Raw genomic sequence first — 26,748 nt, 5'->3', positions numbered from 1 at the left:
TCTGTAGCATGGAATCCAACCAGCCTCAAATCTCGTAAATCCAAAGTACTTCATCTAAATTGTAATTTTTTTTGTACGTAAACATATACATAGACAATTCATTCATTGGTCACAAAAAAATCATATTACACCAAAAAGGCAATGCACGCTGAGTGTATGTGTGTACCTGTAGGGCTTGTCGTAGTTGTTGACTCCAGTAAAACTCTGGCTCCTAGTGATGGATCTGGAGGTGAGGCGTCTGACTGGGCGAACGGACAGGGACATGGTTGAGAGAGTTCGGGAAGGACTCCCTGTTCAGACCAGAGGAAAAGATGAGTTACCAGACTGCTGGCACTACAGCATTGGGGACTCACCAATCATGTTTTCCTTCTTTGTCATCCATCACACACACATTTGAGAACACAGCTTTCTTTACTCTTCTATAACTTTAAAAACACTTTTTTGAGGAGTTATTTGTGCAGTTCAGGTCTGACAGTGCCGATAGACAGGAAATAAGCAAAGACAATACAAGGGTCTCAGTTGGAATCCAAGCGGTTGTTACAGTCACATGCACATTAGATGGCTCTGCACTCGCTGCAAGGTGCTCTTGCATCTGATTCGCATATCTGGATCAGAGGAGAGCATGGTGATATAATTATAATAATATTATTTGTGTATAAAACTCTACGTTTTGACAACACAGCCTCAGGCACAGTCAGGAATGGGCTTCAGTGTCTTGTCCTTGGACAATTCGGAATGCGGACATGAGGAGTCAGGCATCAAACCACCGATCTTCTGGTAGGAGGATAACCTGCTTGATCCCCTGAGCCACAGCTGATGTACTCTAGAGATTAAGGAGCAGTTTTTAAATTATAAGCAATCTAATAAAAAGCTTTTATTATTGGCTTGTGGTTCAGAGCTAGAATGAAAGCTTTTTACTTTGACTTTTCATTTACATCCAATATTTCACTGTGATGATTAGCAAAAATATCCATGTGATCACATACATATGAAAATGTACTTTTATTTTCCCTTTGTGCTTTAGGTTCTTATTATTCAGCAGATAATCTAATATAACTGTTACTTCTCGAATGTATATCTTAAAGTGAGTTATTTAATAATATATTAAACCAGAAGCGACAAACAGAAACAAGCAGCTGTGTTGTGGTCTGACAGTATGTATCCAGCTCCATGTCTGGTGTCACACTTACAAATACCATCATGTCAGTCATGTGAGTACAGAGTGACAGTGAAGTATGATGTCACGGTAAACGCCACGGCACATTCTGCTCCTCATAGCAGCTAGACTCAGGGCTGTAGAGGACATGGTGATATGACGTTTATCTGTCTCTGGTAATAAGCTTTATTAGATGGAGCAAGAATCAAAAGACCCTCCCCCCTAAAAAACAAACAAACACCCACATACAAACATGGCTTCATTTGAATTTGTGTACTGAACTGTATTATCAGTGAGTCAATGTGGGATCCTGCATGTTTCATGATTTTGTGGATGCAATACATAGAAGTTGTGTTATGTTTTATACAGGACACTGTTATGTTTTATCTTTGAAAACTTGTTTCAACTGGAATGGCATACTTCTGCCAAGGCTAATGTGGAGTCAAAGCACGTCAAAGCAGTGTTTCCCATTCATTATCTAATGAATTTGCCCTGCCACAGTTTAATGAACCAACATCTTTTGAACACCACTAATAATAACATAAGACCTCTCTAACTTGATTTCTTCATTGTATAGCTTGGCTGCTGACAAACAGACAACAACAAAAATTGATGAATAAGCTCCTTGGCGGAGTCACTCAAATAGAGGGACAGGTTGATGGAAACTGCCTGTTAATAATCTAATTATCATCTGACCGTTTAGCTCGGAGATAAAAACTGCAGGGATGTACTGAATTGATAAAGCTGAAAAGGGTGCTGCCAGTCGCGCTTGCTTTAACATTGTAACCATACAACAATCCCAAAGTGTTTACCCCAGTGTGCATGAGCATTCTTTGTATGATCAAGTTTTAATTCATGGACCATTGCAGAGATAGGAAAGTTGCATGTGTGTCACGTCATCCCAATTCAAAGTGTACCGTCTGAGGAGAACTGAGCACACAAAGCCAAAAAGAAAAACACTTATGCTCAGTCTGCTGCACAATGTTCAAGAAAATCCAGAAATCGTCTCGATTATATGCTGAGTAGGTGAATGTGCACCACGCTAAAGTCCAGGATCTATGTCTCATACCATGGTGACCTTTGGTGCTTATAAATATGTTTGTGTGTAAATTGGTGAATGTGACTCCTCATGAAAATCCCTTTAAGTGGGAATTCAGACCAGAGAATTGCTGCATAAATTTAGTCAGTTTACCGTCAGTTATTAGAGGACTGTTGCATTAGACTGAATTCTTCACACAGATCAAGATAAACCTAAAAAATTCTAAACCTCAGTTTTCTCTGGAGCGATAGCTCCTTTCTTCTTGGCATTACAGTCACCGCATTATGGGGCTGCTAAGACTACTAAAGGTGGCCCACTGCACTATGCGTGTATTCATGAAGTATTTAGAACAGAGGTGTGGCCTAGGAGGTAGAGTGGTCGTTCTCCAACAATAGGTTGCAGGTTCAATCCCCATTCTTCCCCATCTGCATGCCGAAGTGTCCTTGGCAAGATACGGAAGCCCTAAATGGCCCCTCATAGATGTTGAGTGTACTAATTGTAAGTTGCTTTGGACAAAAGCGTCAGCCAAATGACATCTAATGTAATGTAATATGTTGTCTAGTACACAATTTTCTCCATACTAATTGGGTCTAAAACTAAGTACAGAACCTGGAGTCAAACTCAAAAAGCAGTGCGGACATCCCTTTTCCATTTTCCATTTTGTGACCTTAACTATCATGTGAAGTCTGTGACCTGAAGCTATGTTTTGTTATTGTGACTTCAGTCACTGGTGGATTTTTGTCAGCTAGTGTTTTTTTCCTACTGTGGCCTATCCACTGTCCCATATCCTGTCTCTTCCAACAGCTAAAAAGTATTTGCAACATGACGCCCCCCACCCCTCTGTCAGAACAGGAAATGTCACAATCCTACAGGAAGTCAGATGCAACTGCCTTTCCTGACAGGAACTTGAACAAAGGGAGATAGTCCTGGGGGCAAAGGTCAGTTCTGGTGGAGTTGAACTAAATCCCGAGGGATGGACAGAGTACTTAGCAGTATTTTTATAATCAGTAAACTGATTGTACAATTTTCACAATAATACTTAAATGTTAATCATGAAACATTTATTCTGAATAACAACACGTTACATACAGTGATTTTTGTGTTACTTCCGCAATTAGAAAATCATTATGAAGGTATGTTCGAGAACCAGTTCGATATTTTAATGGATTTGTTGACTTAACCTAGTTTAAATAGTCACAAAGACAGAGGAGTGGGTGAGAGGGGGTGAGAGACACAAGTCGATCGAGTGCACAAACAGAGCAGGTGGAAATGTTGGCTCATACTGGATCCAACACAATCTGTCAGCCATCAGATAAATCTTCTTGGGTTGTTGACACAGCAGTTCATCTTAGCGTAACTAATAACTCAGAGATTTAAAGGGATATTTAAATGTAAGAAAGAAACCTCACTCATGTACTCACCACTATGATGTTGGAGGGGTGGGTGAAGTGTTTGAGTCCTCAAAACACTTTAGGAGTCTCAGGGGTAAACAGTGTTGCAGCTAAAGTGACCTCTTCTTTAGACCTAATAAAACAACAGAAAAAAAAACATAACATGCATCCATACTGCTGTCATTCAAGTGTCCGCCGGGCCCAACATTCATATTAAAATTCATTTGAGTGTGTGCGGTTTTACAGTGTGTCCGTGAGAACGTGAACGCGACTCCAGGGAGGATAGCAGAGGACTTTAAACCAAGGTGTAAATGATGCCGTTTCGAGTCGAATATAAATGTCGAGGCTTGCGGACACTTGGATGACACCACACGAGCAGTATGGATGCATGTTATGTTGTTTCTTTGTTTTTTTAAAGTCTGAAGAGTGGGTCACAATTGACCTCAATTGTATTAGAACGCTGTTTACCCCTGAGACTCCAAAAGTGTTTTGTTGACTCAAACACTTTAGATAATGAGATAATATTTTAATGAGTTAATGTCCAAATCAATTTTGTTCTAGTTTAACAGCAGAAAAAAAATTGGCATGGTTCAAAGGGTTGTAATAAGTCCCTAATGAATATTGGGTGTGTTTCGTGTAATAAACCAATCAGAGCCCCCTCTCCTACAGGTAGGCTGTCACCTTGGTGTAATGATATTATAATGGTGCATTTGCCACGTTTGTAAATTTGCAGAGAAGCAGATCCTCTGTGTGTAAAAAGCAGGGAATTTTAATGTGTTGTGCACCTGCCTACGTAGGTGGATTTGACTAACTTGATAATATGACCTTAAAATAAAAATTAAGTGATGTTGCACTGACTTCAAACCAGTTTTTGTTGGTCAATTTATTTCCGCTTCCTCAAGATAAAATAACACCTGACCACACCTCGTGTTAGGTTCTCAGATGGGTGCAGGTGCATTATACATTTAAACAATGTGTGCTCTGGATGGGAGAATGATGACCATGTCAGATGGAAACTAGTAAAGATACCTGCATCGCTGTATATCTATGAAAAGTTTTAATCTTATATAAAAGAGCTTTTAACAGAGAACTTTTTTCCTGCTTTGTACACATCAAGAGAGTAAACTGAATATTTTTTTGTTCTCTAAAATATGTAAATGTATAAGTAACATATTACAAAATGATAAAACATGAACTGCAGCCAGTGACCCACCATTTAATATTTACATTTTTCAAAACAAATGACAAAAATGTTATCTTCTGCATTTCTCTTGTTTACCTGCTGTATCAACATGTACTAAACCATGAAAATATGTTGCAAACTGTGGAGTTCTTTTATGTTAAGTAACCCTACACCCTAATAAAACCAAACACCAACCTTGATGGGACGCCGTGTCACTGTCCCAGTTCAGACAGGCCAGTGGTAGATGGCACATATCTCCCCGTCACAGCCCACTGTCCTGCTTCTTATTTCCAGCCTTATAACAGACTTTCATTGGCTATTCAGCCAACATCCAAGTTCAATTGGCTCCATTTAAACCTCAACTACTTTATCCAGAAGTTCATCAGTTAATCCAAACATACCTGATCCAAACAATGATACTGTCCTGCCCAATGAAAACAACAGACTCCAGTCACACCTTCTCCTCTGCTATTGATGTTATCATATAAACACACACACACTCTGTTGAGCCAGTGTGTGACACCATGCCTATTGTGTGATGCTCTTTGGCCTCCCTCTCCCAGACCATTCTGGAAAAATGTCCGTTCACACACACACACACACACACACACACACACACACACACACACACACACACACACACACACACACACACACACACACACACACACACACACACACACACACACACACACACACACACACACACACACACACACACACAAAGATTACTCAACAAACACTAAGCAGTTTGTTATGAAAACGAAAGTTTGGATTCATTTCACCCCAGATGAGTAACAACATTCAAATTTGGATACAAAGACTGTGGACTAGAAACCAAACAAAGAAGTGATTAGTTAGTGTTTGTAATTAATACTTTGGCAGTCCTTTATAAATGGACAGTCCACAGCTAATGTTGTTGTGTTAGCAGCAGAGGTTGGACAGAGGAGGCTCAGACAAACAGGAGGTCTTCCAACATTCACAGCCACCATCATCTTAAAAAAGACTGCCTGTCTTCATTTAGACCGGTTGTGGGTGATATAGTTGCAAAAATAACTGAGTTGCTAAAATACACATACTGATGGTGCGTATCATTAACAATGCTGAAAAATGGTGCCAACAAAGACAGGAAATAACACCTCACTTCATTTTGAAAGCACCAGGAGCAGAGGCATTGAAGCTAGTTTGAGCCCATCACCCTCAGAAACACAGCAAGCCACTCCGACATACAATGTCACAACTAACAACAACTTGAATGTCCACACATCTGACAACAATCAAAGTGCTGCTACTATCCCTGAGATTCGAACTGAGACATAAACCAATATGTATGGATAATTCCGTGTTGTTGACATAGATTTTCTTTTGGTTAATCATTTCTCAGTTCTCAATTTTGACTTAACCTGTATTGTGGCATATATAAATATTGACTGAGAAGAAAAAAGGTATCATGATAAAACTGTTCACAAAAATAATGAGAGCATTTTCATACACAACCTACATGAAAACACTTCTTATTCAATACTGATAAAGGCTCTAAGAAAAACTGTTTGTCACTGGGTTGTTTGTTATGTCCACTAGAAGCGCTTTGTGGTGTGTGTGTGTGTGTGTGTGTGTGTGCACATGCCCCCCTGGGAAAACTGGGCCTGTGGACCTCATGTCATGTAAGGAATGTCAAATCCAGACAGGCTAGCAGATTCAAGAAAACACACACACACACTCACACTCTCACATTTACACACTCACTGACACTCACACATTTAAATATTTCAGACAGCAGTAGTACTCAGGGTCTAAGGTTTGAAACTTTTCTTTTCAATTCATTTCAGTAGAGTTACAAAAAGTTGTAAAACAGAATGTGCAGGTATGTACAGCATATTTTTTCAACACCAAATATGCATTCCATGCATATCATGTTTCAGACCACAACTACAATTCATCCTTGCAGTTTAATATACATATTTCAAACTGAAGAAAAACACCCTGACAATGATTAGGTTTGAAACTTATACAAAACTGAAATGTAATAGTTTTAAAGTGCAGGACATTGTTCATTGCAACAGGAAACTTTATGTCAAACAAAATGTCAGTCACTGTAAATCTTGAAATGTAAAACAAAAATACAAAAAATTGAAATTGTAAAATTTCATATTATTGCATATCTGCCATCAACCCCCCCTCCCCCCCACACACACACATTACATCACATTACATTTCATTTCGCTGACGCTTTTATCCAAAGCGACTTACAATAAGTGCATTCAACCCCGAGGGTATAGACCCAGGACGAAAAGAATCAAGAAAGTACAATTTCTTCAAAATAAAGCAAAACTACAAAGTGCTATAAGTAAGGGCCATTTAAGTGCTACTAAAGTGTTAGTTTCAAAAGTTGTTAGTATATATATCTATATAGATATATATTTTTTTAATCAAGGTATAGTCGGAAGTCAATGGGGAGCTCATTCCACCATTTAGGAGCCAGGACAGCAAACATTCGTGATTTTGATGAGTGTTTAGCTTGCAGTGAGGGAGCAACAAGTTGATAAGCCGAAGCAGAGCGGAGTGAACGAGCTGGGGTGTAACGTTTGACCATGTCCTGGATGTAGACTGGACCTGATCCATTCACAGCATGGTACGCAAGTACTAGTGTTTTGAACCGGATGCGGGCAACCATTGTTAGCCAGTGAAGGGCGCGGAGGAGCGGAGTAGTGTGAGTGAATTTAGGTTGGTTAAAAACCGTCGAGCTGCTGCATTCTGAATGAGCTGCAAAGGTTGGATGGCAGTAGCAGGTAGACCTGCCAGGAGGGAGTTACAGTAGTCTAGGCATGAGATGACCAGAGCCTGGACAAGGACCTGCACCGCCTTCTGAGTGAGAAGGGGGCGTTTTCTCCTGATGTTGTACAGCATGAATCTACAGGACCGTGTTGTTGCAGTAATGTTGGCAGTAAGGGAGAGTTGGCTATCGAGTGTCACACCTAGGTTCCTAGCAGTCTGAGTGGGGGTTAACACGGAGTTGTCAAAGTTAATAGTCTGGTCGTGGGTGGGAGAGTCTTTCCCTGGGAGGAAAAGTAGTTCAGTCTTGTCAAGGATAATCTTCAGGTGGTGTGCAGACATCAACTGAGAGATGTCGGTCAGACAGGCAGAGATTTGTGCTGCTACCTGTGTTTCCGATCGGGGAAAAGACAGGATTAGTTGGGTGTCATCGGCACACATGCCTGTGGTCCTCCGGTCTCAATTGGCTGATAAAATGTCAAATTAATAAATGTAAGCTTTTACGTTGTCGCCAAGAAAATCTTTTCATATCCAGTTAGGCTAAAAATACAAGCTGAGGCGACATTGGCTAATGATATTTGTAAAAGTTGGCGAATAGGTGCAAAGTCAGACATACTGAATATCACTGACTTAAAACAAACACCATCACATTACAGTCCAGAGTGCATACACAGTTTGTGCTCCATATTAACAGAATGGCCTGCATGAGTCACATATTTTACCTGAAAGACTCATCCATTGTACCATGAAAACAACACTTATCCAGCCTATCAGACAAATGAAGAGTAGATGAATTATAAAATCGGAAACCACAAAGGCACAGATCAGAGCAAACTGTGCCTGTATGGTTTTGTACGGGTATCTTGCATCTAATTTCAGTCTATGTTAGGGATGGGTATTGTTTCCCCCCCCCCCCCGATACCGGTGCCTAAACGGTGCCTGAACCGATACATAAAAAAAAACGACATTTAAGAAAGGCATTTTTTATTGCCAAATATATTAACTGTTTACAGCAGATTATAAATATAAATAAATACAAAACACTTTTTAACTTAAAACTATGAATAATAAATGAACTGTTAACAAAAGTTTAGTCTATACTTAAATAAATATAAAATAAATACAAAACATACACACTCTGACTCGTGACTCTGACTTCGGTGCCTGAGCCAATTGAAGACTGAGGGTCGCTTTTCCATCACTCGGAGACCCCCGTTTCTCCGCGGCTGGGGCTGTCGCAGGCAGGCTTCGGCCCGCCTTCGTCCCCCCAAAATGCAGACGCTTTTGTGAAACCTTTCTCGGCGTGGTCTTCATTCCTCCCGCCCCCAGCCTTTCCAAGCCGACCCAGAGCCGGTCGCGGCGCACCGCCACGGAGGAAATGCGCCCGGCGGGGGCCAGCCAGAGGTCTCGCGAGGAGATCCGCCCACACCTGCACGGAAACCCTGACACACGCGTAACGCGGAGACAAGAGTTTGTCCACCGGCAGCCGTGCCCGACTCATGCGGGGGCCCGACGGGAGGCGCCCCTTCCCGTGAAGGAAGGAGTGGAAGTGTGAGGAGGCGGGAGGAACGAAGACCTCAGTCTTCAATTGGCTCAGGCGAAATGAAGCACCGAAATCTGTTTTGCATTTCGGTCCGGGGAGGTACCGGTTGTATTGGAACCGGTGCATTATTGGAACCGGTTCTCGTTACCCAATTCTAGTCTCTGTATTTGTATTTTTTGATTCCTTTAACCTAAAGATGATTATGGTGTAAAAATTAGGTTTGATTAAATGTTTGTATTTTGCAGTTAATGATAAGAAACAGTGAGGTACATTCGCTTCCAGCCAAGATCTACAAGAGATGAGGCAAATGAGGGTCCCTGCTGCCACCACAGCAGAGCCAAGGGCAGTTTACATAATATGAAAAAAAACAGCTATTTGGTTTCTCCTGGTGAACTGTAGACACTGACAATACTGCATGCTTATCAGAGTGAAAGATGTTTCAGTTTTTTGTTTTCCTACTAAGATCATTGATGCTTAATTTGACGTTCATAAATTCCCACACATTTCATAAACACCCCCACATACTGTACATACAGTTCAGCTTCATAGCTCCAGGCACTGTAGGAAAAGGAAACACCAGAGGGAGTAACATCCTGAGACGAGGGCAGGGTCAGGAAAAGACTAGCACAGTTTATGGCTATACTGAGTCACTGGAATAACCCCACAGCTTTTCTGTGAGGCGATGCTTGCTCATTTCCAGGAAAAAAATACTATTGTCTAAAAAATAATGATAGCCCTGAAAGCAGCAGTGGGCATGATGTCTAGTTTTGTGGCTAAGTTTTATTTTTGTTGAATGTCCCCATACTTCAAGGCTATGATTCAATGGTATCAGGTGTAAAGGAAGTATAAGTGACATTTTGAAAGATTCCTTAAATTTGAAGAAAATGTTTTTTACAAAACTTTAAAAGAGAGACAAACACAAGAGCCTACAGAGACAACACACAGTGTTTCCCACTACCATTCTATTAGGTGGGCGCCCCGCCCCGCCAATGGCAACTCCCGCCCACCCTGGAAGATCAAGTTAATTATTTATTTTATTTTTAATTTTTTAATATAGCGCCAGATCACCAGAGGCATGTCATTTCTGTCTCTACATGGTCGCGCATTTAGATTTCTCCTCTGCTCTCTGTATCGCGCACGGCGGAGATCCTACCAGATGCGCTCAAACACAGACACGTGCACGCGCAGGCAGGTGAGCAACCCCCCACCAGCGGACAGAGTGCATCTGAGAACATGTCTCATGAATCACCTGAGAAGTAGCTAAAAATATCCGCGTTTTTTAAAAGCTCCCATGTGGATGATGGTGACAGCCACTCTCCTGCGAGCAGCAGCAGGAGTAGCTCTCCTGCTCCGGGTCCAAGTGCTGCACGCCCTGCCCCAGACAAGCATCTGTCTGGTCACCACCGGATGACAGCTTGGCTGTCAGAGGGGAAATACTCCCGCTGGCTGTACAAGACTGATCTTGGTAAGTTTTAGACCGGACGCCAAAGCGTCGCACCGCGCAATTCTCAAGCACGCAGGCGCCTGGCCGTTCACACGGGAAGCTTATTTCTCAGCGCCGGTCAGCCCGCGATTCTGCCTTAGGCAGTTATTATAGGATAACATCAGCATCCTACTGTATTAAATGAACAAGAGAGTCCCAACTGAATATTCAATGGTCGTAGAGAAATAAAAAAACATCAAGTAAAGCGTCACCAGTCAGACTGGCTAAGAAATAAACTGCCTAAAAACTTCTATGAGTTTGCCCCAATTTTTTTTTTACATCTGCCAGGTAATTAGGTTTTTTTCACCTCTGTAGTTATAGTTTTTCCACAGCATCAATTCTATTAGGACGACTGCCCTGTCTTTATTTGTGTGCCAAAGCAGTCCCCACATAGTCTAGAGGATTCAGTCTGCTCTTTTTACGTAAGCATGGCCTTCACAGAAAAGGCTGAACAGAAACGACAGTCTTCTCTTGTTTCTGTCCAGCTGTTCAGATATGTCTATATGCATCACCAATTTGTCTCACCCTTGCATCGGCAGTTACATTGAGATGCTGCACTCAGCCATCCAGATAGCAACAGCAATATCAACAAGCTAGCTAGCTTCATCAGTTGGGTGCAATGAATCCTGGGATAGGGTGGCCCAACACTGAATCTCCCATTGAAAATTCTTTTTTGCTCAGGAATGTAAGGACGAATTTCTAAAATGGAACAGCCTAGTCAAACCCATACACATAAAGATGGACGAAATGACTGCTCCCAAAATGTGAAGCCAAAGCCACCTGATGACAAGCTGGAGTAAAGATCATAAATCTTGCCTCCTCCATGTTAAAGGATGGGACAATTAATTATTTGATGCTATAAACAATTCGTTGAAAGTTCATGATTGACAGCTAAGACTATTGATTGGTTGATTGTTGTATCAAGGAGACCGCTATGCCGCTGCTTCATCCCACGATAGATCTGGCTCAAAATGTATAAGATGGTGGTATTAATATTAGCTTAAGTTCTGGATAGTGCAAGGAGGAAGAGATGACAGTCTATGGTCGCACTGCAGTGACGAAATCGTTGATCAAATTCAGTTTCTGAAGGATGCAGCATTTGAACTGGGACATAGCTTTTGTACGTCTTGACCATTGAGAATTATGTAAAAGAGTAGTTTCACATTATTTAAAACTAGGGCTGTGAAATGATTACAATTTTTAATCAAATTAATCACAGGTTTCTATGGATTAATCATGATTAATCACATTACCGATTTTTTCGGAATATTTTTGTGAAAACAAGATTTATGACATTTAACTTTTCTTTTGTGCTGCAACTCAGCAGTTCTTCAGCAGTTATCATTGCTTTTCCATATGGAACATTAATATAATCTTCATCCTAAACAGAATTCGGGCTCCTTAGCCATTGTGTGGTTGAATAAAACTTTTTTTTTTTAAATTAAGCAGAAATTATTTGAGCTTCTTAGCCATAGGATGGTTGACATTTTTTATATTTTTTGTCACACAACCATTAACCACACCATGATACAATCTAATGCCTCTAAAGGCCCTCTTAGCTACTCTGTCTTTAGCCAGTTGGTGAGGCAAACTAACTTGTTCAAATTCTCTGACAGTAAAGCTGACCGCTTCTTTTGCACAATGTGTCCGGCGAGTGAGTCTGGTTTGGCGCATTCCACTTGAACGCCCCTCGCCGACCAACACATGCTTCGCGTTGCGGTGGTTAGGCGGGTATTGCTACGTCGAAACGATAACTTCTCGCAGAGTGTGCATATCACCTTGGTTTTACTGAATGTTCGATCTTTGTTTTTTTGGAACACGATCTTCCCGTCCAGAAGGTCCTCAGGTTCATCAGAATTATCCATGTTGTTTGTTTGTTTGAATGGCAGCTGCCGTCTGACTGCATTAGAGCGGCGACTAGTGCAGAGGCGGCGGAATTGGAAGGTCCTTCTGCGCATGCGTTAAATGCGTTAAAAAAAACAAACGAAATAATCCTGTAATTTAATCATAACGCGTTAACGCGTTATTTTTCACAGCTCTATTTAAAACATATAACGAGCAGGTAGAAGGATGTAGGTCACAGTAATTCAAAATTCAGACCGTTAAAATAAAGCCATTTTGGTTTTACAGAGTGAGGGCTACATACAGTGACTGTTAATGTCAGCACTTTAGTATTGAACAAGACCGCCTTGAAAAAATATTAACTCACTTTTAAACCCAGTTTAATAAATGCGTATAAAGTAGATCTCATCTGGACATTAGTATGGAGACACAACCCTGGCTGCACTTGCTATGTTTGTATGTTGCTATGTTCAGAGGAAAAGCCTTCACTGAATTCCCATTCACTGAACTTTACAGAATTTATTGATTTGTTGGTGTTTAGAGTAGTCTTTGGCCATCAACTCAAAATAAGTTACACACATGTTAACCAGCAACAAGTTCATCCTGAAAAACATTGAGTTAATGATTAGAGATGAGCTTGTCTCACTGAGCCACACTACACAGGTTCATACCTCCATATCCACTGTACATGGTCGTCGATGTGGTGGTTGAAGTTGAGTCTTCCTAGAGATGGTCCCACCCTGTTCCAGGAACAGGCACTCAATACTCACAGCAAACAGACTGACTCTTTGGTCCGTATACTTTCGGATTTCTTGCTTCCCTTTCTTTGACTTTGTCACTGCCTGTAACATCTGTCTCTCTTATTTTGTTGAGCATTGGGAATAACTACGTCTGCCTTCTCTTTTAGTTCAATCCTCTTCTCTCTAGCGGGGTATGTTTCCCCTCTTTGCTTCCCCCATCTCCACTGTAACAGTTGATAACACTTTGTCCGCTCTCCTACTGATCCACTCTCTTGCTCTCTCTACCACACTGATAAGACGAGGAAGGGGAGGGAGGGTCGGGGGAGGTAGGAAGGGAGGAGGGAAAAGGAAAAGAAAGGCGGTCCTCCCTTCGCTTCCCTGCTGACATCACCAGTTTTTCCTGCCCTCCCTGTTGAACAATTTGTTTTTGACCACACAGATAAAAACACGACAAAATTCTTCACCCAACATCCTCCCGCCACAGTGAGAGTGAATATCAACTTTTTTCTCAGACATACAGTAACATGTTTTTAAAGGTTGTCTGTTGTTCACACACGCTGTGTCCACTACTGGCTGCAGGGCTGCTGGTTTATTCACAGCTTCATACTGTAAAGTACTGATATTTATTTGAGTACAAAAGACCACATCAACTTTTATACAAGGAAATAGTCATATTTATGGTCATATTCAAGGGCCAAAGTCTATATAAAAAACATTGTGCTGCAGTAGCAGAACTCTGCAGAACATGTTGTTGAACTGAGAAGATAAATATTGTGCATTAAACAGATGCTGTTAATATTAATTGATATCAATGGGCCTTTCTTTGTGTAAATGTATGGATGTACATTGAGCCTTAAAAGAAATTTCAAAAAGTTATGAATACATCTTTCAAACACCCCTTGAACCGTAATATATTCAGGACCTCCATAAAAACGAAGGGGTAGACAGAAATTCCTGACAGCTTTAAGGACGGACGAAGTGAATTAACATTGCGAACGAACAGGTCTTAAGAGTAAGAATGAAATCTTGCAAAATAACAATGTTTTTTATTTTATAAGCGGAATATTTTAACTTAATCCACTAGCAAATGAAAAGGTAATTGAATCGTTGTGTCACTTTTATAAAGTTGATGACATAGAGATAGTAATGGAAATAAGGGGAACAATCGTTCATTTTGTGATAAAAGTATGAAATTTGGCATAAACATTCTTCTGGGCCATCTCTTTAACTTTAGAATGGGGGCCATCCAAAAATCCAATATGGCGGTCATTTTTCAAGATGGCCGCCAAATCATCAAGTCATAACTATATTTCTTGCATATTTGGGGAAATATTTCACCAATTGTGATAGATAGATAAATATTTGTTTGTTATTTTGTCATTTTTATGTTGTCTTTTTGTTATTTTTTCTTTTATTTGTCATTTATGTTTTGTTTTTTTAATCAATTTACAAGCGATTACTTGGCTAGAATAAGTGTGAAAATGCAATTGTTTCAGTGTCAAGTCAAAAGAATTTCATTGGGCCTCAAACGTCTCAGTGACATTCACAGCTGCACAAGGCTGTACAAGACAGAGTCAGACGAAAACATTTGCACCTGCCATTAGTACAGCTGTTTTTGCATGAGCATTTTGCCAATTCCTGGCAACTTGCAGCAATTGGTGGAAGTGTTTTCCAGTTCACCAACCACCTTTGTCCTTGCAGTTTCCATCCCCATTCTGCAGGACTTGGTAAAACTGGTTGAGTGACAGAGCCCCAGACAGCTCCTGCTTGGTAGGCTGCACGTTTAATGTATTCCTTGAGGGCTGAACTTGTTGGTGGTATGGCATCATATGGCCTTTGTTTGCGGGCGAACAGATGCTGTCGTGCATCATTCACAGATGTGGCTGCACTAGATCAGTCATGCATTATGACCACAAATCTCTCCAGCATTTGGAGGTCATCATCATCACAGTTGTGGGCCAGTGACTGAGTATGGTAAATGTCCCTGACACTTCATCACACACATTCCATGTTTGCCATACAGATTTCTTAGCCTTGGCACGGAATGCAGACATAACGTCACACCCACTAAATGCATGGAAAAAGGTAGGCCACTGGATCTTTCTGGCCCAATTGTTGAAACAATGTCAAGGATTGGAATCCATCGTGAATGGGCTCCCTGACCAAATTTAATCCACAGCTTCTCCAGACCTATTGCTATGTCCTCTACACATAGCTTAAAGGTTGGTTTGTATATGGAATGAGAACAGAGGGTAGTGCTACTCCTTATATAGTACCTGACAGCCAATCAAATTGTTCGTTCATTCTAGTCTTTTTCGATGTCTGAAAAAGCGACTAGCGAACAAATCTAGCGACTATTGAGGTTTGGGTTTGACATGTCACATGCTATAGTGCAAAAAAGCAACTATAGCAACAAATCTAGCTACTATTTTTACTGTCCTCTACACATAGCTTAAAGGTTGGTTTGTATATGGAATGAGAACAGAGGGTAGTGCTACTCCTTATATAGTACCAGACAGCCAATCACACAAATCTAGCTACTATTTTTACTGTTTTCCTATACTGTATATCCCCCAAATACCTCTATCCCTCTAATTAACCCTAAACTTCACGTAGTTTTCCCCGTGACCTATAACACAGTTAGCCTATGACATGTTTTAGAAATGTTTCAGATGGTTATGACTGGTAACTCGTGTTTGAAAATGTTCAAAAACATACTATGGGAGTCGGATATTATTGACATCTACAAAGTATAGGCAAAGATTATGCTGAAATGCAAAATCAGTCTAAGCATGGTGGCCATCTTGAAATAAATGGCGGCCATTTTTGATTTTCGAGTGGCCCCGATTCCTAAATCGAAGGGTGACCTTCAAAGATGATTTGTACCAAATTTCACGCTTGTATCAACATTTTAACGATTTCCCCAAAATATTGCTGTTATTTCCTCCACTAAGAGTTCAGCAGGTCTCCAAGGTGAACAGCCTCTGGCGTGTTAGAACAAGGGGGGTAAGGGAAGTCGGCTGCTTCCCTTACCCCCCTTCTCCATTGGTTCCTTTCGAACCAATGGAAAGGAATTGGGGCACAACTCCTCCATTTTATCATTTCACTGGAGTGCTCCTAGGTAACTCCCCAAATCCCCTTGTGACTGAGTTGAATGTGTAGTTTTAACCATTAGTAATAATAACTATATTTTGTACAGCACTCATCTTCAGTTAATTTTAGAGCCAAATCATGACATAATAAGGTCGAGACTTTAAGTTTGTAGAAAGATAGCGATTACATTTTTATAGTAATCGACACACTTTGCGGGGTTGCAAACACTACTCTTTGGTACATTGACTACCCTCTGCCTCAATTGTCTATTACCGATATATGGTACCACATTTTTATTATAGATAACTCACAATTGCCCGAGGTCAAAATGGACCCTTCATGCATTCAATAATTCTAAACATTAAATAAACAGGTGACTGGTGCTCTGTAGAAGCAGTAGTCAGGCTGTACTTTAAATAAATAATTAATTAATAAAAAAGTTTACGTAATAATAACTGTTTTTGATCATACCAAGATGGCGGCGCGTGCACAACGCGAGGATCAGCGTCTTCCTAGATTTAGCAAAATAGTTATTATCTGCCTACTCGTTTCTAGTCTGTTCACTCAGAACAGTCTTGCGAATACTGTCTACAGCCGACAGGATCTTTTAGACATCGGATCTTGTTCATCTACCCACTTTTTCGATGGTCCAAGGCCCATTCCGAGATCGTCAGAGCTACCGAGGCTACCAACCCGGCGTCGCCGACCGGAAGTGCTTACAGGCGGCGTCGAGATCGTAAACAAAGACGTGGGAAGAGAGGTGGGCTAAGAGCTAAGCTAAAGCTAACTCCTCACCAGCTATCTCTACCGAGCCTTTTCCTCAGCAATGTTCGGTCTCTGGCGAACAAAATGGATGAGCTGCGGCTGCGGATAACCACACACAAATGGATTATGGACTGCTACATCATGATTTTCACGGAAACATGGCTCAACAGCAGCGTCCCCGATGGCGCCGTCGAGCTAACGAGGCGCTACCTCCTCCGGGCGGACAGAACAGCTGATGACTCCGGTAAGACCAGAGGTGGGGGACTGTGCATCTATGTGAACAAAGCTTGGTGCATGGAGACTGTCATCATTGAGAGTCACTGCTCTCCTAACCTGGAATATCTCATGGTTAAGTGCAGACCGTTCTATCAGCCCAGAGAGTTTACATTGACTGTTGTGACTGCAGCCTACATCCCCCTCGATGCTAATGCTAAGCTGGCAATGAAAGAACTGCATGCTGCCATTAGCAAACGACAGACTTCACACCCGGAGGCAGCCTTTATTGTTGCGGGTGACTTCAACCACTCCAGCCTGAAGACTGTACTCCCCAAATACCACCAACATGTCTCCTGTGCAACGAGAGGAGTCAAGACTTTGGACCATGTTTACACCAGCATGGCTGGTGCTTACAAAGCCGTCCCCCTCCCCCATCTAGGACAGTGTGACCACCTCTCCTTGTTTCTACTCCCCAAATACACACCACTCGTCAAACGTGTGAAACCCACAGTGAAGACAGTTAAAGTGTGGCCAGAGGGAGCAGACACTGAACTCCAGCTCTGGTTCGAACACACAGACTGGAGGGCGTTTGCCGTTCAGGCCACACTGGACTCCCACACGGACATCAACTCATATGCCTCTTCCGTTCTGGACCACATCAACACCAACATCAACAGTGTCACCACCCTCAAACAAATCACTACATTCCCTAACCAGAAGCCATGGATGAACAGAGAGGTCCGTCTACTGCTGAAGGCACGAGACACCACTTTCAGATCAGGTGATGCTCAGGCCTACAGTTCATCCAGGGCTGACCTGAAGAGGGGCATCAAGAAGGCCAAGCACTGCCACACGCTAAGGATTGAGGAGCACTTCAAGAACAACTCAGACCCCAGACGTATGTGGCAAGGCATTCAGGCTTTAACTGACTACAAACCCACCAACACCAACCCCGAAAACAGCGATGCCTCCTTCCCTGACGAGCTTAACAGCTTTTATGCTCGCTTTGACAGGGACAACCAGGAGGCGACCATCAAGGCTGTGCTCACTACAGACCACCAGCCCCTCACACTCTCCTCCATCGACATACAGTGCCTTGCATAAGTATTCACCCCCCTTGGACTTTTTCCCATTATGTACTGTTACTAACTGGAATTCAAATAGACTTAAATAAACTTTTTCCCGTTTGATCAACAAAACATGCATAGTACTTTGGAGGTGCAAAATAAATTTTATTGTGACACAAACAATAATGAGAACAAAAAAGTTGACATCTGTTGGGTGCATAAGTTTTCACCCCCCTGTGTCAATACTTGGTAGAACCCCCTTTCGCTGCAATTAAAGCTGCAAGTCTTTTGGGGTATGTCTCTACTAGCTTTGCACATCTAGAGATGGAAAGGTTTGTCCATTCTTCTTGGCAAAAAAGATGAAGCTCAGTCAGATTGGATGGAGACCGTCTGTGAACCGCAATCTTCAAGTCTTGCCATAGATTCTCTATTGGATTGAGGTCTGGGCTTTGACTGGGCCATTTTAAGACATTAACATTCTTTAATCCAAACCATTCCTTTGTAGCTCTGGCTGTATGTTTAGGGTCATTGTCCTGCTGGAAGATGAACCTCCGCCCCAGTCTCAAGTCTTTTGCAGACTGCATCAGATTTTCTTCAAGGATTTCCCTGTATTTGGCTCAATCCATCTTTCCCTCTATTCTGACCAGTTTCTCTGTACCTGCTGAAGAGAAGCATCCCCACAGCATGATGCTACCACCACCATGTTTCACTGTTGGGATGGTGTGCTCAGGGTGATGGGCAGTGTTGGGTTTTCGCCACACATAGCGTTTTGCATTGAGGCCAAAAAGTTCAATTTTGGTCTCATCTGACCAGAGCACCTTCTTCCACATGTTTGCTGTGTCTCCCACATGGCTTCTGGCAAACTCCAAATGGGATTTTTTATGGATCCCTTTCAACAATGGCTTTCTTCTTGCCACTCTTCCATAAAGGCCAGATTTGTGGAGTAGACGACTAATAGTTGTCCTGTGGACAGATTCTCCCACCTCAGCTGTGGATCTCTGCAACTCCTCCAGAGTAACCATGGGCCTCCTGGTTGCTTCTCTGATTAATTTTCTCCTTGTCCGACTCTTCAGTTTGGGTGGACGGCCTCCTCTTGGTAGGTTTGCGGTTGTGCCATATTCTTTCCATTTTCTTATGATGGATTTTATGGTGCTCAGAGAGATGTTCAAAGCTCTGGATATTTTTTTATAACCTAACCCTGCTTCATATTTCTCCACAACTTTATCCCTGACCTGTTTGGTGAGCTCCTTGGTCTTCATGATGCTGTTTGTTCAGTAATGATCTCCAACAAACTCTGAGTCCGTCACAGAACAGGTGTATTTATACTGAGATTAAATTGCAGACAGGTGGACCCTATTTACTAATTATGTGACTTGCAAATGTGACTTGTGAATGCAATTGGTCGCACCAGATCTTTGTTAGGGGTTTCACAGTAAAGGGGGTGAATACATATGCACTCAACACTTTTCAGATTTTTATTTGTAAATAATTGTGAAATCCATGTAATATTTCCCCCCACTTCCAAATGATGCACTATTTTGTGTTGGTCCATTACATAAACTCACGATGAAATAAATTTTAATCTGTGGTTATACCATGACAAAATGTAGAAAAGTCCAAAGGGGGTGAATACTTATGCAAGGCACTGTATGTGCTGCACTGAGCAAGACCAATGCACGTAAGGCTGCTGGCCCTGATGGCATCCCCGGACGCGTGCTCAGGGCCTGTTCTGGGCAGCTAGCTGAGGTCTTGACTGACATATTCAACCTGTCACTGGCCCAAGCAGCTGTCCCCACGTGCTTTAAAACCACCTCCATCGGGCCGGTGCCTGAACGACTTCCGGCCTGTTGCACTCACCCCCACCATTATGAAGTGCTTCAAGAGGATGGTCCTGGCTCACCTCATAACCTGTTTACCACCCACACTGGACCCCTTCCAATTCGCCTACCGCCAGAACAGGAGTACGGAGGATGCCATCTCCACGGCACTACACTCTGCACTTTCTCACCTGGACAATAACAACTCCTATGTAAGAATGCTGTTCATAGACAAAACTCTGTGACCTAGGCATCAATTCTTCCCTCTTCAACTGGATACTGGACTTCCTATCCAGCAGACCCCAGTCTGTTAGGTTCGAGAACCACACCTCCTCAACCCTCATCCTGAACACCGGCGTGCCACAGGGCTGTGTGCTAAGTCCTCTCCTCTACTCACGATTCACGTATGACTGCATACCTGTACATGTAACTAATACTTTTGTCTAGTTTGCAGACGATACTACGGTGATTGGCCTCATCAGCAACGACGAAGAGTCGGCCTACAGAGAAGAGGTCCAGCACCTGGCGGCATGGTGCACTGACAACAACCTGGCTCTCAACACCAAGAAGAACAAAGAGCTCATCGTGGACTACAGGAAGAAAGGCGGCACACACACCCCCATCCATATCAACGGGACGGAGGTCGAGCTTGTCACCAGCTTCAAGTTCCTGGGTGTCCACATCTCTGAGGACCTCTCTTGGACCCTCAACACCTCAACCCTGGTCAAGAAAGCTCACCAGCGTCTCTTCTTCCTGAGGAGACTGAGGATGGCCCATCTGTCTCCTCAGATTCTGGTGAATTTCTACCGCTGCACCATCGAGAGCATCCTCACCAACTGCATCTCAGTGTGGTATGGCAGCTGCTCAGTTGCAGACCGCAAATCACTGCAGAGGGTGGTGAAAACTCACCAGTTCCTCACTCCCCACCATTGCAGCTGTCCAGAGCAAGAGATGTCTGCGGAGAGCGCGCAGCATCGTCAAGGACAGCTCACACCCCAGCCACAGACTGTTTGCCCTCCTCCCTTCTGGGAAGCGCTACAGGGTCCTCCGTTACCGGACCAGCAGGTACAGCTTCATCCCTGCGGCTGTCACCCTGCTGAACTCTGCTCCACAGTGATAGCAGCCGCAACCCCCCCCCCACACACACACACCTTCTCCAATGACTCTACTGCCACTTCCCTCTCCACCCTGGCTTGGACTGCCACACAACCTCCTCCAGCCACTGAACATTTGCACATTCACGGAACATTTGCACATCCACTGAACATCTGAACATTTGTACATTTGTACATTTGCACATAACTTATTCCTACTGTATTATCCCACCTATAGTGTATTGATATTTTTATAAATTTGTCTTGCTCTTAGTGTATTCATCATTCTTATATCATACCTTACCTCTTAATACTGTTCATATTCCATGTATATTTCTAACTGTACTTCATATTTATTTACATATTCCATCTCTGCACTTTAACTGCCATTTTTTTGCACTTCTGGTTAGATGCTAAACCGCATTTCGTTGTATATGTACTTGTACTGTGCAATGACAATAAAGTTGACTCTAGTCTAATCTAATCTAATAAACACTCAAGTTACATAAATCAAAACAATAACAACAACATAATAATAGTTATTATTATTATTACTATTATTATCAGCCTGCCATGGACACGAGCAACAGTGTTTATTTGTCAATAGCAGGAGAGCACCTGCTGTTAAGCCAACACTTACACACCACAACCGTCTGACACCCACACAAATAAGAAGATCAAGGGTCAATCACACTCACACACTAAAATGCAATTAGAATTGTTTTGACACTGATCTAGGATACATTATTTTAAGAGATTAGGGCACTGAGAATGGAGAAACTGTGTATAAAGCAAATGTTACCTTGGTGATTTACAACTCACGGTGCTTTAATTTAATGGTGCTGAAAAACTTGAGGTAATGGGAGCTAGTGTGGAATGAGTTCTTGGGAATTAATGCTCAAATCAGGTTGGCTCATCAGCAAATGCCTGGCATTGTGCCATGAGGATGATTCTCTGTACCAGTCCTTTTTAATAATATCAATCCTGTTCTCAACACTCACTGGCCCTGACACCACCCTGGACTATACTTAAACACACATATCCTTCACTCTGTGACCCCTCTTGCTTGCTTGCTGAAGTCGTTTATTGTATTAGAAGCATTTGATTAGTAGCTGCCCTTCTCAGGGTGAATGCTTAGTTCCAATATTGGTAGAATTGTCCACAGATACAACTGATAACTGCGGTCGCTCTTGCAGCTCTGATCGCAGCACAATCTAAGATGGCCTGCAGGGTAACCAGCACCAAGTTAGGATGCCTTGCATTGTTAGCACAGCCGTGTCATTGTGTTTGTAGCTCAGACGGTAAAAGAATCAGGTGCTGCCATGCACTTTATGGTTCCAGCATCATGATTGCCAGATGACTGGTTTGTTTACACTATGCTCTGAAACATGTCACAGGGTGGAAAAGGGAAAATTTGCATTTCCAACCAAGTGTAATTTTTACATGGGGGGCGGTGTGGCCAAGGGGGTAGAGCGGTCGTTCTCCAACATGAAGGTTGCCGGTTCAAACCCCACTCTTCCCCATCTGCATGCTGAAGTGTCCTTGGCAAGATTCTGAACCCTAAGTGGCGCCTCATAAATGTTGAGTGTACTAAAAATGTAAGTCGCTTTTAACTCCTAGTTACTGCTGCAGCAATTTGAGAACTTGTGAATATCGCGAGAAAACTCAGTGTCGGGGCTTAGGGACATCACAGGAGCTGCATGGAGGCATTTTCGGTTTCTTTTCAGTTGCTTTTGTACATGGTTGCCAGTAACTTCAATTGTATTGGATTCAGCTACAGCATTGTTTACCCCTGAGACTCCAAAAATGTTTTGTTGACTCAAACACTACACCCCCCATTGGCATATTGGTGAGTAGATAATGAGTGAATTTTCGTTTTTGGGTGAACTATCCCTTTAACACCTCTAAAACCATAACCTATCTGACTTGCCCTTATCGTCCACTTCTTTACCTGATTTCTAATTCAATAGATTTATTTTCTGCAACATTATCAGATATTATGATATCAACTTGTAGGGAATTGTACAGTCATTCAAGTGTTTTATAGATCTGTTTAGCCTCTCACAATACTAGATTGAAGAAAAGGCCAGATAAACATCCTGGCCTATACTAGCATGATAAGGAGGTCCACAGTGAATTGAGCCACAAGTTATTAATTCATTTTTAACCAAAACCACTGTCTTCCTTTAACCTTATGCCTTACAAAAAGCACATTTGTTGATTTAAACCTAACCAGATAGACCTCTAGATAAGAACCCCAGTCTCTGGTGAAACAGTCTCTTAAATCACCCAATAACCACTCTAAGCACCTCATGTCACTCTGCTTCTATTAATGAATGTAGCACTTCATGCATTCAAATAATTAATTTCCCCTCAACTAGCCTGACGTTGTCGTACTCATAATTCTAGTAATAATATGAATATCGGCAGTTCGATACCAGTCTTCCCCATTCCGAATGCCGAAGTATCAATGGGCAAGATACTGAACCTCAAATTGCCCCTTCTCATAGAGATCAGTGCTAGCCTGTCGTTGTCATACTCATAATTCTAGTCAGAATATGAGTCTGATACTGCTCCATTGGGCTGTGATTATGGGGCGTGTTTCAACTGAACCAGTAAAAAACATCCCTCTTAGCACAATTGGATAGACCTACAACCAATCAGAGCAACGTAGTATGTGACGTATGTTAAGCGACGCATAGTTGTTGTCAACAGAACTCAACTTCACGCACGCTGGAAGAATAGAAGAAGAAGATGAGTAAAAACGATTTTTGCCGGTGTTGTAAAAATAATTTAAGGATACACGGAGAACTGACCAACACGATCAGCATTTTTGAGAGAAACAGTAAAGGTGAATGCACGTACAGACAACTTCTCCGATTAGGGTTACAACTCCACAACACATCAAACAAATCATATCGCATTTGTCGGTCCTGTAAGAACTTAATAACATGGTTGGAACATGACATTTCCGTGTTTAAAAAAATGGACAGACGACGAAGGAGACCAGGCTGAAGAAGCGTGTTCATCTGAGGCGTCAGAGAAAAGAGACCGGGGGCCTACTCCCTCCAAGACGCCCAGGGCTCTTTGGTGACGTGGTTGATTACGTTACTGTTGATCATCTGTCCATCATCGTATAAAGCCTGCCCTGATAATTTGATTGGTCCGAACAGCTTCTGTTCGGGCAAAGTTTCTCCCCAGCGGAGCAATGCCAGACCGAACTTCCCGACCTCAAATGTTGTGGGCGGGGCTAAGTTCGTCTGGCATCCAGTCTACCCCTCAACATGATCCAGCCAGTAATTGTGTTTCCGAGAAAAATCATATTTTCTGTGGTAGTTTAGTTGTAGTACTTGATTTTTAGGAGCCAGGTTGCCTTTTAATGAGAAAGACGAATTAATAGATGAACACAAGTTTCAAATTAAGACTTTGTAGCCCATTTGCATGTCATGAATTTTAATACTAGTTACTTAATTAAATGCTTCAAAAAAGAGAGAGGGACCCCCCCTCTCTATGTCTCTCTCCCTCCTCAGAAGGAGAGACAGAGAGACAGGGAGGATTTCATAAGCAGAAGAATCCAGAAAATGTTACAGCCAAGATTCATGGAGGCTGGCACAGCATGACACGGAAGTAAAACACAGCCACCTGAGTTGTCTAACACAATGGTCACTTCATTTTCTACCACAAAATACATATATTGCACAGCAACATACAATATTCCTGTCCATTTCACATGTGCCTTCCTGTGTAAAACCTGTTCTGAAAATGGTTTATTTTCACGAATAGATAGAACTTTTTGTTTGTTAGAACTGCTTCAGTTCTCAGACTTCACATCTATACCAGGCTAACCCCCTACTCTTTAACTGAGCCGAACTCAGCTCTCTTTCTGCAACATGTAAAATCCACCTGCCAGACCCTCTAAAGCACACTAATTAACACAGTTAATCATTTATTCTAAAACCCAAAATGTTAGCGGCATAAAGAAAAGGTCAAATTGATCAAGAATAGTACCAAAGCCTTTCTATCTCAGTGTCTGAGTGACCTGGTTAAAAATAACCTCCGTCGAGGGATTGTTATCAAGGCTCCACCATGTTCTCCTTCATATTTTTAGAATTGCACTGCTGCCCAGTAAGAACAAATCCAACATAAAAAGATCTATGGGTCAATCTGAAAATGATGAAGTGGCAGCATGTGGAGGCAACACTTCTTCTTTTTTTTTTAAACTCTTTATTTATAGGTCATTTTCATCGTTTAGTACAGGGAGGTAAAACAAAAGACAAATACAAAACATTGAACAATTAGCCAAACTCAAGGTCCAGGGGTGATCAATAAATCCAAAAGACAAAGTATCAAACCCAGTACGTGCATACAGTCTCACTCATTGGCCAAGTAGGCTTGCCATTTCTGCCATCGTTTTTCACCTAAATCTTTTTGGAGTCTTACTGAATAAGTCATTTGCTCCAGTATATGTAGTTGTTTTACAATATTAACAAAAGAGTCTGTAGTGGGGGCGTTTTTCTGGAGCCAACATTTTGTGATGGCCTTTTTACTTGCAGCCAGCAAGACCCTAAGTAGGTATATATCTTCTTTACTCAAACCATCTGGCATATTCCCAAGATAGAGTATTGTGAATAATACATTAATATTAAAGCAAAGAACCTTTGAAACAATTTTTGCCACCTCTCTCCAGAAAGACTGGATGGAGGGGCAAGACCAAAAAATATGGGCATTATCAGCAAAGACCTCTCCGCATTCTCTCCAGCAGGCCAGTTGTGCACCAGTCTGTTTGGCCTTTTGCTTGGGAGTTATAAAAAAACGAATTAGGCTTTTCCAACAGAAGTCTCTCCAAGTCCAGGAGTTGGTGGAGGATGACTGCGTCTCCCAAGCGTTCAGCCACATGTCCTCTGTTATCACAATGTTCAACTCTTTTTCCCATCGTTGTTTCACATAGTCTGTAGAATCCTTCTTCAATGAGGTAATGCTGTGGTATAACCTGCTTATAAGTCCTTTAATATTCCCAGAGTTGTATGCATCCATAAATATATCAATAATCGCTGGTGGCTCCGCTGGGTTACAACCTTTCAGCTTTTTACAAAAATAATCCCGGAACTGTAAGTACCTGTAAAAGTCATGCCCACCTAGTCCATACATTTGACATAATTTGTTAAAGCTATTAAGCTCCCATTTTTCAACAATTTTGCATACAGCCGTAACACCATAATAGGTCCATTGTTTATATCTATGATCTAGTGATGCTGGTGTGAATTCGGGGTCATACGCTGGCCATCTAAGTAGTTTTATCTGTTTTTGGAGTTCAAATTTTTTAACCACCTCGCCCCATACTTTCAAAGAGCAGTTCACCCATTGGCTCTCCGTATGTAATATCTTTTTCTCTATTCCCACACAACCAAGCAGTGATTGTATTGGTACCTCTGTTAATGATAACTCCATGGTTTTCCATTTAGCTACATAAGAAGAATTACACCAATATATTAGGGGTCTCAGTTGGGCTGCTAAATAGTAGTCCCTTAAAGATGGGAGGGCCTTGCC

The 26,748-nt window shown here is 42.1% G+C and overlaps 1 protein-coding gene across 3 annotated transcripts in view; it reads right to left on the bottom strand.

The window, feature by feature from the left end:
- Window positions 1-26,748, bottom strand: part of ripor1 (RHO family interacting cell polarization regulator 1) — a 95,697-nt gene that overhangs the window by 44,952 nt on the left and 23,997 nt on the right. The window contains exons 1-3 of one of the 3 annotated variants that reach the window (XM_053427635.1): window positions 13,081-13,458; window positions 3,617-3,719; window positions 167-290 (exon numbers count right to left, since the gene is read on the bottom strand). In XM_053427635.1, coding sequence (XP_053283610.1) covers window positions 167-264 — 98 coding nt within the window. In that variant the 5' untranslated portion in view covers window positions 265-290; window positions 3,617-3,719; window positions 13,081-13,458. Of the gene's footprint in view, window positions 1-166; window positions 291-3,616; window positions 3,720-13,080; window positions 13,459-26,748 lie in introns of those variants that run through there. The other 2 variants (XM_053427634.1, XM_053427636.1) reach the window with 2 other exon arrangements.

The sequence above is a fragment of the Pleuronectes platessa genome, chromosome 7 (assembly GCF_947347685.1).
Source record: "Pleuronectes platessa chromosome 7, fPlePla1.1, whole genome shotgun sequence".
Taxonomy (NCBI): Eukaryota; Metazoa; Chordata; class Actinopteri; order Pleuronectiformes; family Pleuronectidae; genus Pleuronectes; species Pleuronectes platessa.
Note: the sequence above shows the minus strand (reverse complement) of the source record. Positions and strands in the feature narration are given on the sequence as shown.